Raw genomic sequence first — 18,352 nt, 5'->3', positions numbered from 1 at the left:
TGTTTTGTTTGGTAAAATGGCGCCGATAGAAATCATTGCAGTTATTCTCACTCCATATGTAAGCAAACACAGTTATATTTACTGCACACAAGCTGTGGGAATAGAAAACTACACGTACATATGTAAGTGCATATAAGACAAAACGACAACTCAAAACAATGCGCCTACATAAATGTATTTATCTGATTTAATCCGATTTAACCCTTTGGGCACATTCGTGGCAAACTGCAATAAAGTCTGTCTATCCATTTTTCCTCTCCTCACTCGGGTCGCGGGTGAGCCTGGGGTCTTACCTCTGCTGACTAGGGCGAGAGGCGGGAATCACCCTTGGTCGGCAGCCAATCGCAATCAATTTACTCAACTACACCGATTAAGACAAATTGAATATTTGATCATTTGGGGATTTTAACGCACAATATACCACGTTAATTCATTTTATTCCCCCCCCCCCCCCCCAAAAAAGCACTATTACTTTCCCACATTGCAAACATTTATCCTTGATAAAGACAGCAATAATGTCTTTATTAGGGACGTTTACATTTTCGCTGCTAATGATTGATATATTTTTATTTATCAATACTATTTTTTAAATACAGGACAATTATTTTTAAAAAAATATTGTAAAGATTGTAATTATTAGTACAAGAATCACTGAAATGAATACAAATACAATTTAGATGTAAAATATGCATTGCAATCATAGCAGAATGAATATCGTCTCAGGATCATTTTTACTTTTCAAGGTAAAGTACAGTACAAAAATATATTTAAGCTGTATTTAATTTTCTATTTACATATAATCAATTTCAACCAAGTAATTTAAGCATTTTTTTTACACTATTTGAGCACAGTGATGATGTTCAAAAATATGCTTTATGTTACAGGGGCTTAAAAGTACTTTCGGGTCATAAAAACTGCATCGTTTTTGATTGACATTTATTTTTCTGTGTTTTTTAATGTTTGTCATCGTGGTACTCGCCCTATATTTTTAGACAGTAACAGTACAATAGTGCAATAGAATAGATTCTTAAGGAATTTGTCTGGGGGGGGCGGCTGGATTAATGAAAAAAATACTTTTGGATTGTAAATGGTTTTTATTACTTGAAACAAAGACGCAGCAAACGCGTTATATTTGAGCCTCAGCGGCTACCGTTAGTGCCGTAGAAATCCCGGAAGCGCAGTGTTTACCGCGGGATACTTACAGCTCATTTTATTTTTAAAAATATAAATGTACATTCTTGTGGGTGACATGGACGCAATGCAGCTGTTCCGGGCACAATGCAATCCGCAGAGTGAAGCCGTCAGTATCACAAATATTCAATGTTAAAAAGTGTATTTTTTGCTTAGGAATATTGCCATTCATCGCCTTTTTATCATTCTCTGGGCATGAGCGCGATCGCAATGAGAGCGTTGCGGGTGTCTCAAAAAACGTTTCGACTCTCATCCAAAGAATTTACCCAGCCTTTGCATAAACAGATGATTCTCGGCAACTACCACAACAACAAACCAGTAGATGCGATCGATTCAAAGCCTGAGTGTGCTCGCCCAGTGTTTCATGTGACTCAGGAGAACCGACATGACAGAAAACATACGGAAAAGTAGCAATCATTGTAGTCCATTCAAATTGGTAGGAGTCTCAACTGCAAAACCTCTGGTGTTCTCTGCAGGAGGCCAAATGGTTAGAAGGACTATTTCACTTCGTCAGAGAGTATGTGTGGCCTATAAATTCTGGCCCCGCCCCCTGTTCTCAGACAGGTGAGTCTACAAAAATGTAAAAATCTATACACTATATTTTCGTTGTTTAATGTCTTTTCAGACCGATCCCAGTACAACTATCGACTCACCAATACCTTATAACTCTAGTACTTTTGGAACTTACAATTTCTATTAAACCAATGATAGATAATTTTAAAGAATGACCTATCTTTTTTTTTTTTTCAGTTATTTAGTATTCATTTGTGTCATGCAAAATCAAATTAAACTCCATGAGTTTTAGACTATGTTCAATATAAATTGAAGTGCAAAGTAATCCAGGTTCAACTGTTAAGCATGACACGGTAAAGTTGGAAAATAAGGCTGGATGATATAGCTGAAAGTTTCGCTACGATGTTAGTATGTGTGTGTAGCGATACTGTATTATGTACACGCACACACTGAGTTTCCACGTTCTCCCCAAGTTTGACCAAATTCTCTAATTTGCAGCTGATGAGGGTGTGTCTCACCTGAGTGCAACTGTGCTGAAGAGGATACGAGGGAAGATGTCCAGCACGCACACGCTGCCCATCAGCTACAGGTAAGGCATGCTGTCCCGTCCCGCCCCATTCAGACACGTTGCTGACGTTTTGCGTCGGCTCACCAGGCTGGTGTGCGTCTCTGAGCTTCTCTCTCACCAGCGGCTGCCGTGCGTCAGTAACCTGTCTTGGAGCACCAGTCAGGAGCGTGCGTTAGCCCAGGAAGCGGCGGTGGCGCTCCCAGGTCGGCGGGCTCTTCCCCGGGCACACCTCCTGCTGATCGGGCACCTGACGCATGGCCGTGACGGAGAGTGGACGTTGACAGACGCCAGTGGCAACGTTGGGTGCAAGGTGAGTTGGTGCAACCATTTTGGGGGAGATCACCAGGTGTGCCGCAGGATATGTTCCAGATTAACAAAGCTGTGTAAGAAATGATGTTTGCCTGTCTAGGTTGTCTCTCCCTCACCTTTGTGGATGGGTCGTCTGGTCTTCCTCCCCCACTGGCACTACATCCCCCACGATGCCCGCTTGCAAGCGCAGCCGGAAGCCCGAGGCTACGTGGAGCTGATTGGCTCTCCTGTGCTGCTGTGTCCCGGTCCTGCGCAAGGATTGGCTGCTGGTGCTGTCGCTGTCAAAGAAGCTGCAGCCTTAATGCACGACAGGTGAGGTCATACTTTCATATCATTTCAAACTCACCTGTCAACATTATCAAATGACAGATTTTGATTTGATTTATAAAATTCGCAGCACATTCAAGTACCACCAACTACTTTCCTCTTAGCCATGCCATTGCGTTATTACACGTGCATGTATTACAAACAAATCTCTATCTGACGTTAGCTTCCATTGTTCGCATCCACATTAGCTACTGAAGTTGGCTTCCAATGTGGATCCCAGAAAAAGCTTCGCCCGCCCACCTGACACCAAGATGTACTAATAGGTGCGTTTTTCAGCTAATAGTTTCAGTTCGACCTAACCTCTTGTCTGTCTGTCAGGGTGCAAGGATTGCGTCTGTCCATCTTCGGTAAAGTGGCTTCCGTCTGCCCCCTGCTGGTCATCTCAGGGACATCTTTCTTCTTCTTCATGCTGTCAGACGAAACACACACACTACCTGTCCTGGTCAAGGTAAAGACAAAAACACACATGAAAAGTAGTCATTGTGTATTGAACTTTTGTTTGTGGTGTTTGTTTGTGTTTAGGATAGCAGCAGGCTGTGGTGGGCACAGTGCGTGTCGGTCGGCGAGTGTGTATGCGTGACAGCGTTGCGTGTCTGTGTCTTACGACCGTGGGGAGGGAAGAACATCCTGTGTGCGACCGAGCACTCTGAAATGCACAAGACGCACGAGCAGCGGTGCGCCCCAGGCGAGGATGCGCCGTCGACCATGCCGCTCTTGCCGCCATCTCCCTCATCAGAAATGTCGCAGCCCGAGGAATGCGAGGTCCAATCTAATGACAGGACCAAACAGTCCAAAATCATCAGTTACCAGGTGAGAAACATTTTCTAATTCTTTGCGGATGCTTCTCCTAATGCTGCCCCTTTCCCATTTTAGGGGACCGTCACAGAGGTGGTGAGCACGGGGGCGGGGCTTTACGTAATGGACAGTAAACTGGGACTGTGCCTGGCCTATCAGCCCAAGCTGAAGAGGAAGCTGCGAGCCGGCGACGTGCTGGCGGTGAGGTCTTGTTAGCCATTCCGACCTAAGATGGCTTTTAACTTTTTCGGGGCTTCACATGTTCGCCATAATCGGGTTAACTTACGCCTTCCTTTCTGCCTTCCTTCTTTTGTTTGCCGAAGCTCATTTTTTTCTCCAAAAGCATAATTGCAAAAGAGCTTGCTTGGTGGATTGATTACGTGATAAGTAATTTGACACATCTACGTTGCTATCCCAATCCAGATCCATCACGTTCACTTCCTGTACCGGCCCTGTCCCGACTTCCCTCCCAGTATACTTTGCACTTGCCTGCGGTCCACTGTGACGGTGGCAAAGTTTAGCGCCGTTCTAGGCTCGGACCCTGACAGAAACTGTCCAGACGATGGCGTGTTGCGGCGGTTGCTGGTGGAGAGGAACCTGGATGTGTCCCGGTACATGTGGACGTGCCACCTGTGCTCCCAGTTTCAACGGAGGTAAACCATTTAAGGTGGGGGATCTCTGTTAGCATTCACGCGCTAACTCGCGTGTCCGTCGCAGCCTGCTCCCGAATGCGTCACAACAGTGCACGTGCGTGTTGTCATGGAAAGTGATGGAGGTCGCGTTTGGACAAGGGCAACGACACAGACGAGACATCTACGCCGAGATGTTGGACGAGCCTCACACGTGTCCGCTGACACAGGTAGACCCTCCCTGTCATCACTAATCATTTTTTAAATTGATTCCCTAAACCTAAAAAAAAAAAAAAAAAATCTCCAAGTTGCCGTAAGTCTTCATCAAAAGCTAGGCGGAGGTTTAATTGCCAAAAAGTCATTATTCAAAGTCAAAGTCTGCTTTATTTCTTCACGTCAAGACACACAAAGAGATCGAAATTACGTTTCCCACTTATTGAAATTATTAACTTATCTGAACCTAAGGTTAATACGAATTCTATCTAGATAAATGATTAAAACCAAACAGTAAGTGTTATAGAGAGAGAGAGAGAGTTAGAGAGAGAGAGAGAGAGAGAGGAAGCCTGTGTGCCACTCCTCAACATTTATTTAAAATACAAAAAAGTGTAATGAACTAATGATATAATTAATTACCACCTCAGGGGTGTTCTTATCAATACTGTACAGTTCAATTATTTTATGATTGCATTTTAAAAACATCAGATACTTAAAGGTGTTCTTTAAATAATATGTATTTTAAAGGTTGTGGGAGAAGTGAAATGATATAGATAGATGCGGATTTTCACCTTTTGTGGCTGTGTGTGTACCTGCGTTATCTCTCCAGTATGACGGTGACTTGGTGCAGCATCAGTATGTCAGCCTGTCAGAGCTCCAAGAGTCCCTCCAGGAGGACTGTTGGGCTTCCTTGTGTCTCCGCTCTCTGCTGCCACCTGCTGGAGTCGGTCTGACCCGACCTCAGATGGACGCCGCACTGGCCTGGTCATGTAGAACTTTGACATCGGACTCAAGGCGCAAACTGCAGCCCAAAGAGACGCTCAGGTAATCCTCCACCTCTGGTTACGAAATAGGGACACAATGTCACCAAATGTGGGGGAAAACTGCACGTGTGTGTTGTATTTTGTGTATTGTTTTGTTTTTTCAAAATGTGAAAAAGTAAAAATGGAATTAAAAAGAGACTTTGCAAAATTAACAAAACTACAAAATATGCAACCAAAAAAAAAGCCTTCACACCTGATCACGTTGGTGCACAGACAGCGCCCCCTGCTGCTCGTGGGTGTACTGGAGCTGCCATCAAGTGCGTCCCAACATACGCTGCAGCTGAGAGACCGCACGGGGGCCATCGCCTGTGTCATCACGCAAACTACAGAGAAAGCGGCGGGAGGCCACGGCACGTCATTCAATACGGCGTGGATAGGTACACATGCACACGCTGATTGACAGGAAGTACAACCTGTATTTGTGTTTTATTTGTTTGTTTGTTTTCAGGTTGTCTCATATGTGTCCAGCAGTTCACCATGGTAACAGAGCGATTCATTCAATCAAACTTCCCCTCCTACCAACACCTGGATCAACACAAGTACATCACATACAAACAGTGCAGGTACACACAAACACACACACTTCATACTTGTGTGGTTTCTGATCCTGTGCGTTTGTGTTTGTGCAACAGCGTTTACCTCCAGTTCTCTGAGGACAGCATCCACATTTTGAGTCCATCTGCTGCCATGGAAATGCATCTGCGTAATAAAGGGGAGGACTCAGGGGAAGAGGAAGAAGAGAAGGAAGATGTGGCGAGGAAGCAAAGTCAAAAGGACAAGGATGAGGACACAAAGTCCTCGCGCCCTTCGTCTTCATCATGCGTCTCGGTGGTGCTTCAGGTGGAGCAGAAGAATGGCGTGATATGGCGGGAGAATGAGCAGGCATCTTTCTCCGTCACAGCGACTGTGATTGGGCCCGTGGCGACCTGGGGGCGGGACCCCAAAAACCGGCCAATGAAAGCCTTTGAGACAGGAAATGAGAAAAAGGTGACGTTAGCAAAGCCTTTGGGCTTTACCCAATCAGCATTGTGTGCGTGTGTGCAGGTGACCGTGTTGTGTTCAGGCGCGTCTGCTCGCTGGTTTCCTCTCCTGCAGCCGGGACGCTTCTACAGGCTGGTAGCGACCGGCACCCACGTACGTATGCCACTACATCATCGCCGCGACTCTTCCCTCGCCATCCGTCCTCTCACTGTCAGACGTCAATCAGGACGTCGCCGTTCTGGCGGGCAACGCCACACTGCTGGTCCAATCCGGGTGGAAGTTTCACACGTTGACACGGCCCCTCCTTGTACCCGCCTGCCAAAGGAGCGTCTGTCCTGCGACATCTACCGTGTCGCAAGTGTTGGATGGCTGGTGAGCTGTGCTTGTCATGTGATGTCACCGTCATCGGACGATCGATCAATCAAAGTTTGTGTGTGTGTGTGTACAGTGCAGATGTAGTGTCTTTTCAGGGTTTTGTCTCAGACAGGATCAATCTGAATGACAGTACAAGGGTTACTGGACAATCTAATGTTGGTGTGTCTCTCTCACACACACACAAGCACACACTTGACAAAAGAAAGCAGTTCACCGACTGTGTGTGTGTGTAGGTGCACGTCTCACAGTGTGTGACCAAAGTGGAAGGAGCATCCATGTCTTCCTGAACTTGAACCATAACGCGTACCCGCTTGGGATGTTGCCAGGCAACACGCTGTTGCTGTCTGCTTTCCGCAGGAGGGTATCCAGGTGACACACACACTCTGGGAGACACACACACTCACACAGAATGTTTTATCACCTCTGCCTGTGTGTGTGAATTTTACAGGTCAGGGCATGTATATTGCAGTAACATACCAGTCAGCTGGGTGGCAGTGCTGCGGCTTCGAGACGAGAGGTATCAACAAGCATCCAACTGCCCGAGTCGTCTCCTGCACGCACACACATCACCTGGACTTGTTGTCTCGCAGGTGGGAGGGGGAGGACCGACCACCGCCTCCCATCATGCACCTGGCCCTGTGGACGCAGCAGAGCTGCACTGTGGGCCGGGTCAAAGGCCATGTGGTGTGTTTCCTCTTTATGCAGCTGCAGTGGAACTGCTTCGACTGTGGCAGTGTGTACAAGCAGGTACACACACGAACACGCAAAGACCATAATTAGAGAGAGGTTTGTGTGTGTGTGTGTGTGTGTGTGTGTGTGTGTGTGTGTGCATGCGTATTCATTCATTCCTGATTACAATTCAGGGAAATTGAGAATGTTTGACTTAAGACCTTGGGTAGAAGACACAGCTTTAAATCCCCAAAATTTGGGGGGAATGAGTTTTAATCAAGGTACCACTCATAGTGTGGTCCTTCCTCTCTTTGTCTCTCAGTCTGGTTGCAGTGGTCAGTGTCCCTCACCATCAGCTGTCTTTGACTGCACCGCCAAGTAAGTGTGCCAGATAATCAGTGACTGCTTACCTTGATGATGATGATGAAGATGATAATGGACCGTCAGGTTGGTGATGGAGGACGGCACAGGGGAAGCTCACGTGCACTTCACAGGGGCGCTCGTTCGCCAGGTGCTCGGGCTCAACCATCCCCAGTGGGAGGGACTTCAAAGAGCGGTGAAGGCCAGAGGACACATCCAAGTGTACCCCCGTGGGAGGAGCCAGGTCGGGTTGGACCCCTGCCACCCCCCCCCCATCAATGAAGGCGATTTGCTGCTCGTTAATAAGACACTTCCTGCTTCCTTTTTGCAGGCGTGTGATGACGGGCTGCTTGACTTCCTGTTGTTGTGTGCCGCCGCCGTCAAATCGTTGTTTCTGACCTGCAGGATAGAAAACCAGGCCAAAGAAGGTAACACACAGATATATTGGCACACACGGAACAACAGAAAGCCTTTCAAAACATTGAACTCACACATAAACACACACACACACACACACACACACACACACTGGTATTCAAAGACAAAATACAGCGGCACTCACAAAGAGCACAAAATTACTGAGTGTGTTGCTTGATGGATCAGCACAGTGGTTTGTTTCAGAGGTCAAAAGTTTGAGAAGTACCAAAAGCAACTTCCTGACAAAGATGGCACCGCCCCTCAAGCTCACCTGTCTGCAAATACACTGAACGAACAACACTAACATGTATGGTCGGTCACCATGGCAACAATGGACATAACAGAAACTCATGTTTGCAAATGTAAAATAAAGTGAAGTAAAACACGCTCTGAGTCACCTTGATTTTTTTTCTCTCTCTCACAAAATCAACATGGAAATGTTGATTGGCTGAGAGTTTCACTTGACTAAAAGACAATTTTAAAGTGTGTGACTTTTTCTATATTTAGCCAGCAAAAGATATTTTGCGATATAAAATGTACAGTATCTGAAATGTGAGCGACTATTTTTTATAAATTATAATACTTTTTCTCCCATGTTGTGCATTAGTTTAAGATTTGCCTGTTGGCACATGAACGAATTTAGGTGACCAAGAGAACCATAGGCCAAGAGAAAAAAAAGTGCGCTCATTAAAAAAGAAGTACCTACTAATACCTGCGTGTCATTTACATAATCTCTCTCTAGCGGTATCCCACCGCATTACAGGAAGGACTCTTCCCGCGATTTGTTGCTTGGTTCAGGCATTACACAGCAACCAACAATTTATTCGGATTTAACTTCAATTTAATTCAACTCTATTTCTTACATTCTGCCTTTAGTCTGGAATAATGTTGATTTTATTTTCTTATAATTTATCAACTTTACTCCTGTAAACACAGGGTTTGTTTTTCCACATAATACCACAACTTTACACATAATAAAAATTGAAGTTTGAAAATATTTTTTCTATCCTGATTTTACAACTTTTAGGAATATGACTTATCATATTTTTTTTTAATCAAAATTTTATTATGCCATGCTACTGGATTTCAATCTTGGCTATGATGGTGATAGTCAGTGAGCAAAATATTTTTTGAGGTGCTACATGGTGTTAAAAGTTTGGAAGAACTGCTCTAACATCTGACTTGCTCATCCGTGTCTCTGTCATTTTGCTAACTCACTCCGTCACTAGTCTCACTCACCTGTTCGGATGTGTGTGACCCTCGGCTCCGGGTGGATCCGAGCCGGGGAGAAACAAGTTGGCCATTGGCGTGTGTGTGTGGACGGACTCTGGGTGTGGTCCTGTTCCTGGAAGGCTTCTTGTACTACTGCAAGCAATGTCACCAGAGTCCTTTTGCCTCTTTTTGACTTTTCTTCTGCTTCTTGACTTTTTGACACAGTTCACATTCTGGTCCCCCTGACCAACAGTCAGCTCCTGGATCTGTTCGCTTGGGACTTTCTGCGTTTGATCTCGATTGTATGAGTTGGCAAGCACAAACTTGGTCAATAAAGCTGATTCTGATGAGCGGTCCAATCCGGCCCGCAACTGGATTCCAAAATTGTGAGGATCAAAGAGAAAATATCATGTGGACCACAATAAAGCAACTGAAGGAAATCAAAGGTGAGACAACAAGGAAAAATAGTCACAAATAAATGTGCCCTACTCATTCCACTGGTGCGCTGGATTGTCTAACCCTAGCGTTCTAGTACACGGACAATTGAGCGCACGGCTGGGTGTTTTAATATTTGTTTGTATGCACTCACGACTTGGGAGGCTTGGCTTTTTTTTTTTTCTTAGCAATTTATTCCAAGATTTCCGCAAATTCATTCGCCGTTCTTTCTCCCACTGACGCATCGGCGGAGGAAATCATTGGGAAGTCTCGAGTGACAGTCGTTAGCTGTTAGCGTTAGCTCACTGAGTCTCTGTGCTGTACAGTGGACGGGGACGGAGCCATGGCGTGGCCACAGTGTTGCACAAAGGGATTGTGGGAGATGTAGTCCATGTGGGCTGGGGGGGGGATTCAGACATGACCCAGTGTTGTGCCCGAAGCAAAGCATCATGTGATCTCAAAGCCCTGAATTCGTGTGTGTGTGTGTGTGTGTGTGTGTGTATGTGTGCGTGTGTGCGTTTGAGCCCCATTGTTGTATTTACACACGCACACGGTGTGTGTAGAGCACATCCATCAATCAATCAATCAATCAATCAATCAATCCATAAATAAATAGCAGAATATAAACACATTACCTACACTCTATACTGATCATACTTCGCCCGCGCCAGCGTTGTCATGGATACACAACATGTGCACGGGAGGGGGGGGGGGGAGAACCTCTGCTGAAAAATCAGAGTCGGTCACGGGTCACCACCCAGATGTATGGGCCGCTCTGCTCCTCAATGACCACTTTGACTTGGTGGTACACCTCCTCAAAAGTGTCCCCGTGCACGATGGCTGCACACACATGTTAACAGCCGTCAATGGACAGCGCATCCACATATGTAATCACAGATCACAGCGCTTTATTTACTTATGGCAAAATAAAAAATTATAATTCGGATAATGGATGTGTGTATGTTACAGGTTAACAATGATGAATTAAAACAGCGAAATACAATTTAAGTTCTCTTTAAAGGTTTAAAAGAAGATGATGATAATTCATAGAGATCAATGAAAACTGAAATGGAAACAAAACAAATAAATATTCTGGTTGTCTTTTGTAAATTTGTTAGCCCCGGACTCCAGAACAGTAATTTAGATATGGAAGGAGTAAACTAGCATATAATAACTCGTAAGATGTGTAAAAGATAAGCGCTGTGTGAATACTTTGTGGGCGCACAGTATCTGAGAAATATATTCACCAGTGAAACACTCGAGGAAGTCTTGTTCCATTTTGATGGCTCGATCCAAAACTTTCCTGGCCTGATCCTCCGACAGACGCTTATTCAGGTCGCTACACACACAAACACGAGCACACAAAATGAGAATATGTCCTAACCGATCGGCATAGTGGCCTGACGGACTCACAGGATGTTCTCCAGAGATCTTGGTCGGATGAAGATTGCGATGGGGTGAAGGTGAGCAGCCTGGAGTCTCCTGACGGCGTTGGCCGACACGTCCAGGATGCAGTGCTTGCCCTACACACACGCACGCATAAACACATACAGCAGAGCAGATAAATCACATGGGCAAGCATCGCCATGGCAACGTGAAGTTGAGCCATCGCCGCAGCGAGAGGAGCATCTCACCTGGCGGGCCACTTGTCTGACGCTCTGCACCGATGTGCCGTACAGGTGGTTGTTGTACTGGCCCGCCTCGATGAAATGATGTGACTGGATGTCGCGCTCCATCTGCTCGCGGGACGACACAAAGTGGTAGTCCCGCCCGTCCACCTCGTAGTCTCTGCGGGGACGAGTCGTGTCTGCGGAGGTGGAGGAGTAAATTGAGTTTTGCTTTTTAAATAAGAAAACATCCATATTATATTTTCTAAAAACATAGTAATGACACGATGGCAAAATTGACATGGCAAAATTGATGCCCAACTGGGCCACCTGAGGGCAGTATAAGACCAGCCATCCGGATATACTGTACAGCTGTCTCAGCTCCTCGCAGAGGATAAAGAATTTATGACTGAGAGCTCTTATATTGAAAGTCTACATGTGTTGCTGCAAAGTTTGTGTTCAAATCAATTGCCACACATTCCGTCAGTATATGAATGTTAGCATTAGCATTGGGCTAGCGGACTAGAGTCTAAGATATTGACTAATTTTAAAAACACAATGTGTAATTCTCCAAGTCGTAGGTTCTGTTTGACCGTAAATCTCAAGTAGGATTTGTAATAAACTGCTGGAAACCTCCTTTTTCAATAATTGTTCAGCAAGTTTTCACATGTAAGTCAAAGCAATAAAATTGTCCAAATGGCAGCTTGTATCGCAAAAATGTCCTAATTGAGACACCACCGATTCATGTCTCCGAGGAGTTGAGTTTTAGCTCAGTGAGTTGCACGTTCCTCCAACTCACGTGGCACGCAGGAGCCAAACTTGTCTGGGAAGTCGGTGAGCAGGTCATCGTTGATTCGGTCTTTGGTGGGTCCCAGGACGATGACGGGTCGGGCGTAGTCCACTGCGGAGACAGCGGTTATCATATTGTCGCGGTCGCTTGCTATGTTTTACTCGTATGTTGACGTCATGTGTTAGCCTGCAAATATTTTTCAAGCCTCCTCAACCCACCTTCAGTCTGCACTACCGGCTCGTAGCTCTGGACCAGCCCTGCAAGGGGAAACCATAACAGTCAGGCATTGCCTCGTCGTCCCCTCATCGCCTTGGTCATCAAAACTCACCTTGAGTCTTCATTCGGGACCATTCTTTCCTCTCGACCCTGAAACACACACACGCGCACACGTCAGTGGCAAAGCCGAGGCCAACGCGGCAGCCGTGCCTCACCTGTGTTTGGATGGGATGTATCCCAGCTCCTCCAGCTCCCCCTGCTGGTTGACCCGTCTAGCCTGCCACCATTCGTCATCGGCGCTGTCGATCACGTGAAGCACCTCCCCGAAGTTAAAGTCAAGAGCTTGCGAGAGAACGCCGCAGTCCCACGTCTTATCGTAGTCGAACAAGGCCCTGCGACGCACAGGATGGCGTCGGTGCTTTGTTGAGTTATTTCTGGCGCACTTCCTGTGTGTGCGTTACCTGACATAGAAGCTGCGGTTGGCTCGCAGGGTTCCTGGCGAGCTGTTCATCATCTGCTCACGCAGGTCGTGGATCTTGGCTTCAAAGCGGCTATACTCTACATACACATACACACGTTGACATGACATCAGCGTGCCGATGATGCAAAAACGCAGATGCGTGCACTCACCCTCAGGTCTGTACTGCGTTACTATGGTAACCGTTTGACCGGCGTTCTTGAGCGCCGCTGCGGCCTGCTCATGCGTTGCAAACCTGAGATCCACGCCATTCACCTGCCCACGCATGCATAATGTTGCTCAAATTGTGATGTCACAGAAACGACGTGAGTGTATGTGTGAGTCACACGCACGCTGAGAATCTGGTCGCCCTTCTGGAGTTCTCCGCTGAGGTCCGCCGGCCCCCCGGCGAGGATGAAGGAGATGAAGATCCCTTCGCCGTCCTCTCCGCCCACAATATTGAAGCCCAGGCCGCTGGCACCGCGCTGCACGCACACGCGGCGGGGCTCTCGGCCGTAGTCGTCCTCTAACATCATGCCGCGGTGGGGCGGTGAGTAGCGGCGAGGCGACGGCGGCGGGAGGGCTTGGGGGTAATCGCACATGTAGTCCGGCTCCATGTAGGCTGCACAGGCAAGCCGGAAAAATGTCAAGATGCTGGATGATTTCCCCCCACCCTCCCTACAATATGAAGCTCCTCAGCTCATTTCAGGATACGACCCGCTAATTAAAAATAAAGACAGCGGACGTACAGCTGGTAAGGTCCGGGGGGCTGAATCGCTCAGCCGGGTGGATGTAGTGCGAGGAGGGCGTGGCCACCTTCAAGTAGACCACCTCGCCTGTATTTTTCAGTGCCGACACAGCATCTTCGTGCAGGACGTCTTCCAGAGACAAATGGTTGACCTGTAGACCACCGGTAAGGGCTATGGGGGGGCGTTGCAAATGCACGCAGACGGAGCGACACGGCGTACATACGGCCAGAATCTTGTCGCCGATCTGAAGCCGCCCGTCCCGCTGTGCTGCGCCGCCCTCAATGATCTTGGTAACGTAGATGCTGTTGTCGCCGGGGACGTGCTGGTTGCCGATCCCGCCGGCGATGCTGAAGCCCAGACCTGCCGGCAAAATAGATCAAAATTTCTCCTTTCCAAGGGGTAGCAAAGTCGGATGCCCCGCCCCCTACCTTTGGGTCCCTTCATCAGTTTGATCTTGGCGACGTGCTCGCCGAGCGGGCGTCGCCTCAGGACGTATAGCCGTACCACGGGCCCCGCCTCTTTCAGGGCCTCCACGGCAACCGAGTGAGTGACCTCGCGCACGTCCACGTCGTTGACGAAGACGATGCTGTCGTTCACCCTGCGGACGGACGCGCAAACGTTGGTGTGTGTTCGCACACGAGGACGCGCATACGTATGTACCTCAGACGTCCGTCCTGGGCGGCAGCTCCTCCGGGAATAATTTTGGTGATGAAGATGGACGGGTCATCTCCAATGTGAGGGTTGTCGGTTCCTCCAGCGATGCTGAAGCCCAACCCGGAGTTTCCCTGCACGTGCACACGTGACAGTTGATGGTGTTTGTGAATTTAGGATCCATTTACTCATGAGCGGTTTTCTTTCGGAAAAATGATGCAATAGCGAATAAGTGCCCGTGCGTCTGTGTGCGTGCTCACCCTCTCCAGCGTGATCTCCTCATACTCCAACTCGCCTTCGGATCCGTTCATCTGTGAAAACACACCAAGGGTTAAATCGCATTCCGAGCATCCCCCCCCCCCCATCCCCCCACCCCTCGCCCACTTCTGACGACGGGTTGCCACGGCAACAGTCGCCTTCAGGGCCCAGGCAGCTATAGCGAGCGTCTCTCTCTCTCTGTCAAATCACGGCCGTTGCTATGACATCACTTCCGCCTGTCCTGCGTGCGGCTTGTGCGACGAGGCAGCAGATGGCGCTATGCAGTGTACAATATTCGTAGGGGGTAGCAAAAAAAAAAAAAAAACAAGAGCAATACCCTTTAAAAATATTCCTAATTGCATCTATGACTAGTTTAAAATTTAAACTAGTGCAAAAAACACAGCAGAAGTGCTTTGCAGAAATGTGCACTCTCCACTAACAACCCAGGTTAAACTGTCATACTACTAAGTTCTCAGTCAAGATGTATCCCTTCAAGTCACGTGTACAATATGTTGTTATAGAAACTAGCATTTTATTTTATAGCGCTTGTCCAAAATAAACAGAATTCTAAAACATTAAATAATTTGTGCGCCACGATTTAGTGCTTCAATCATATTCATTGCGCTGCTCTTTCTGGTTTGCAGTACAATACATTCATGAAGACACAAATGAAGAGTCATTTCACAATTACTGTACGGTGGCTTGGTATACTGCTGCTAGTAAACTCGTTTTAAAGTATTTTTAGGATCAAGAGTACGTGCCTGTAAATAATGTGAGATTGTCTGTCTATGTTGCCGCACTGTTTGTGTTCAAATATTTATACTTAACGTGACATAACACCACAACTATAAATGATATCAATTAGCTCATCCGTGGTGTTAGCTAGTGGGGCCATTTTTAAGGTAAAATTCTTTTGTTGTACGTAGTTTAATTCTCTGTATTTTGTTTGCTTTGACACTAAACTTTAATTGGGACTGTCAAACTGCTGCTTACTGTGAAGTCAAAGTGAAGTGAGGTTTTTTTTGCAAACATCTGGATTTATTCCTTAGGATTAATTCCGACTTGAGCCGAGGAGCAAAATGGGTCTGTGGCAGGTGGAAGGATGAGATGACATGCTTTATGACCAGGAGGAGGAGGAAGAGGAGGAGGTTGTAGAGTCGGTAATTATGTAACAGAGATATTAGTTACACTTCACACTCAGTTTCCCATGACACCTCCGTACACTTGGAGGTCAAAAATGAACGTTTATCGCAATACGAGGAGGAGGCGGGGGAGGCTCTTGAAGCTTTTTGGAATGTGGGAGTTAGCTGGGACGCCCGCAAACGTGCACAACCCCACACGAGAAGGGAAACGACCCCCCGACCTCCCAACTGTGCGGCAGATGCTCGACGCGGCAGTGCCCATGATGTCGAGCAACGCAACCGGCTAGCCGGGCGTTAGGTCAAACCCGCCCCCTACACGCCCCCTGATTGGTTGAGCCAGGCAAAAAGGTGAACTTGTAACGTTACCATCATTCTCTGTCTGTGTCTCTTGGCTCTGCGCACATTGTTGATGAAGCGTCGTCCCATCTTTTTGGCGTACCACACCGAAACGAACATCACTTCCTGTCTCCGCGGCGTCTTGCCCCCTTCGCGGTAAGGGGGGGTGGTGGTGGGGGGGGGTTACATAAAGATGGAAGGAGTGATGAACGACTAAGATGCCTTCTCGTGATCGTTGACTCGACTCATACCGGTAAGACAGAAAAAAGGGGGAAAAAAAAAAAAAAAAAAAAAGAGACAAACCAGCCTAACGAGCAAATCCGGCGATGAGAGGACGACGCTCTTCGGCGCTCGTCATCCTCATCCTCCCCCGCTCTCTGTGCTCAACTCAACTGCTGCGTTTCTTCTCTCTCTCTCTCTCTGCCCCCTCCCCCACCCATGCGAGGAATCACCTCCCCTGCGTGATGTCACACGCACACACACACGAAAAATACTGCTGCCATGGACACCCTCCATCCCCCCATCCTGCCCCATCGCTATGGCGACAAGCGGGAAAGCGTGTGCGTGTGTCAGTACGTACAGTGAGCGCAGCAGGGCGTGAGATGGTGTCCAGGTGTGTGCGCGCGAATTCGGGGGCGTGTCCGTCAGTCACGTTTCCAGGGCTTGACTGGTCGTCGTCGTCATGGTAACGATACTTCTGCGGTGGGGGGGACACACACACATACACACGCAGACAGTCACAAAGCGAGCTTCAGCATTCGGCGACTAACGTGACCCGGAAACAGCCGGCGGCGCCGTCTTCCGACATTTGTGTGACCCGAGTGAGAAGCAGGAAGTGAAGACACACGAGTGGTATGTTCTAGTCAACACATGCACACATAAACACACATGCACGCAAACAGGTGTAAATATCGGACGGCTTCGTTAAAACACACATGAGCACGCTGATGTGTGTTCCTCTGCTCTTACCTTGGTGGTGACAATGCAGAGGCAGTCCATATCCACACACACACACACAGTCACACACACATTTTCACACACACACACACAGACACACACACACTCTCACACACTCACACACACTTAGATCGCGCTTTGTGCCCCCCCCCACTCTCCGCGGTTCTCCTCCTCCGCTTCCCACCGTCTGTCGACAATGAGCCAATGAGGAGGTGGGGGAGGAGGAGGGGGGGGGCACGATGCAACGAGTGTTATTTTCTGCTGGGGGGGGTCACCTCCTTGACGACAGAAAGAGAGAGCGAGCGAGCCAGAGAGAGAGCAGAGAGGAGGTGGGCTGTGCTCTTGTTGCCATGGTGTGATGCAGCTGTTGCTAAGGAACGGCGGAAGGCTGTTGGACGGAAAGCGTACCTGGACAGGTGTCTGCGGACGGCTCGCCGCGTGGTTTTCACATACAGTCAGCTCGTAGAACTCCTGGATGTCTGCGCACAGGTTTACATATTTACTGCTTGGAGATACAAATAAAAAAAATCAACCTTGTCGAGTGAATTCAGAGATTTCAGAGAAGTGATGTAACAAAATCTTCTCGCGATCATATCTGCTTTAGAGAGCTTCGTTGTCACGGCGTAGAAAAGTCTCGACAGGACTGGGTAGGATATATTCCAGCCAGATGAGGCTTTTAAGCAAAAAAGAGGGTGCAAAAGTACGAACACAGTAGTATCTTTTTTAAGATACTCCAAAAAAGGAAAAAAATATGTGATGAAATTACACACTCATATATTAACACGGCACAATGAAAAATGTCAGGAAATGCCTTCTAGAATTTTTTCGAATTCTTCCTGAATTTTATATTATCATAGTAGTTGTGTGCTGACTTCTATTTACTTTAAGTCTGAAACGCTTACACAGTGCCCGTTTGTTTTTCCGTCACACAAACCTGACATTTGAGCAGGGGTGTGCAGACTTTTTATATGCACTTCATACACGTTCCAACGCTCGTGTCAGTGTCCGAGAAGTGAAATTGCAGTACCGAGCAAAGCCTGAAACAGGTCACTCTGGAAGATGTTGAGCAGTTTCTCGGCTTCTCTCGTTTTGACCCCATCGGAGCAAGCCTCCATCAGTTGCAGAGCTCGCTGAGTGTCTGGAAAAACATGCAACACGTGAGCCGAGGCATCTCTCACAAGAAATTATCTGAAAATGACAAAAAGGTTATCATCTCTCACCGTCTCTCTTCAGCGGCATGTTGTCCTGCGATCCCATGGAAATCCTCTTTAGGGATTTGCCGGGCGCACTGCATGCTGGGTAGTGGAGTACGCCGATAGACGGACTCCGCTCAAGCCCAAATGCATACGTGAAGCAATCACTGACATCAGT

At 47.5% G+C, this 18,352-nt stretch overlaps 2 protein-coding genes and 1 long non-coding RNA gene across 10 annotated transcripts; 1 reads left to right on the top strand and 2 right to left on the bottom strand.

Annotated features, from left to right (window-relative positions):
- Positions 1 to 2: 2 nt before the first annotated feature.
- Positions 3 to 8,557, top strand: ctc1 (CTS telomere maintenance complex component 1). 4 transcript variants are annotated; one of them, XM_088381824.1, is made up of 24 exons: positions 1,144 to 1,300; positions 1,668 to 1,755; positions 2,203 to 2,293; positions 2,360 to 2,582; positions 2,682 to 2,893; positions 3,227 to 3,356; positions 3,431 to 3,718; positions 3,782 to 3,904; positions 4,127 to 4,356; positions 4,421 to 4,562; positions 5,156 to 5,370; positions 5,583 to 5,746; positions 5,818 to 5,932; positions 6,002 to 6,356; positions 6,414 to 6,503; positions 6,577 to 6,722; positions 6,799 to 6,884; positions 6,959 to 7,094; positions 7,174 to 7,242; positions 7,316 to 7,472; positions 7,717 to 7,772; positions 7,842 to 7,998; positions 8,086 to 8,182; positions 8,376 to 8,557. In XM_088381824.1, exons 1-24 carry the CDS (start codon positions 1,229 to 1,231, stop codon positions 8,459 to 8,461), a joined length of 3,528 nt encoding a protein of 1,175 aa, XP_088237950.1. In that variant the 5' UTR covers positions 1,144 to 1,228; the 3' UTR covers positions 8,462 to 8,557. The 4 variants fall into 4 exon arrangements, with proteins under 4 accessions (XP_088237954.1, XP_088237960.1, XP_088237950.1 ...); XM_088381828.1 differs by lacking the exon at positions 1,144 to 1,300 and adding an exon at positions 3 to 122 and having other exon boundaries at positions 6,002 to 6,503; XM_088381834.1 differs by lacking the exon at positions 1,144 to 1,300 and adding an exon at positions 4 to 122 and having other exon boundaries at positions 2,394 to 2,582; positions 6,002 to 6,503.
- On the bottom strand, positions 494 to 7,659 carry LOC148403593 (uncharacterized). Its single transcript, XR_015859653.1, has 7 exons — positions 6,419 to 7,659; positions 6,009 to 6,331; positions 5,783 to 5,894; positions 5,563 to 5,692; positions 3,209 to 5,384; positions 2,698 to 2,859; positions 494 to 2,519 (listed from the first exon to the last, which is right to left on the bottom strand). It is a non-coding gene; the product is annotated as an uncharacterized LOC148403593 (long non-coding RNA).
- Positions 8,558 to 9,357: 800 nt separating the features above from the next.
- LOC148403591 (disks large homolog 4-like) lies at positions 9,358 to 18,330 on the bottom strand. 5 transcript variants are annotated; one of them, XM_088391292.1, is made up of 20 exons: positions 18,202 to 18,330; positions 18,009 to 18,119; positions 17,390 to 17,460; positions 16,605 to 16,721; positions 14,549 to 14,599; positions 14,298 to 14,422; positions 14,066 to 14,235; positions 13,861 to 13,997; positions 13,638 to 13,788; positions 13,242 to 13,510; positions 13,062 to 13,164; positions 12,893 to 12,989; positions 12,647 to 12,823; positions 12,544 to 12,581; positions 12,434 to 12,472; positions 12,225 to 12,326; positions 11,453 to 11,625; positions 11,232 to 11,341; positions 11,066 to 11,157; positions 9,372 to 10,658 (listed from the first exon to the last, which is right to left on the bottom strand). In XM_088391292.1, exons 1-20 carry the CDS (start codon positions 18,236 to 18,238, stop codon positions 10,552 to 10,554), a joined length of 2,277 nt encoding a protein of 758 aa, XP_088247418.1. In that variant the 5' UTR covers positions 18,239 to 18,330; the 3' UTR covers positions 9,372 to 10,551. The 5 variants fall into 5 exon arrangements, with proteins under 5 accessions (XP_088247409.1, XP_088247435.1, XP_088247427.1 ...); XM_088391283.1 differs by having other exon boundaries at positions 9,358 to 10,658; positions 12,893 to 13,164; XM_088391273.1 differs by lacking the exons at positions 17,390 to 17,460; positions 18,009 to 18,119; positions 18,202 to 18,330 and adding an exon at positions 16,994 to 17,038 and having other exon boundaries at positions 9,375 to 10,658.
- Between the last annotated feature and the right edge of the window lie 22 nt (positions 18,331 to 18,352).

This window comes from Syngnathus floridae, chromosome 1, assembly GCF_059516105.1.
Source record: "Syngnathus floridae isolate MCC-2025c chromosome 1, RoL_Sflo_1.0, whole genome shotgun sequence".
In the NCBI taxonomy this organism is placed as follows: domain Eukaryota; kingdom Metazoa; phylum Chordata; class Actinopteri; order Syngnathiformes; family Syngnathidae; genus Syngnathus; species Syngnathus floridae.
This window is presented reverse-complemented; position numbering and strand designations above follow the sequence as displayed.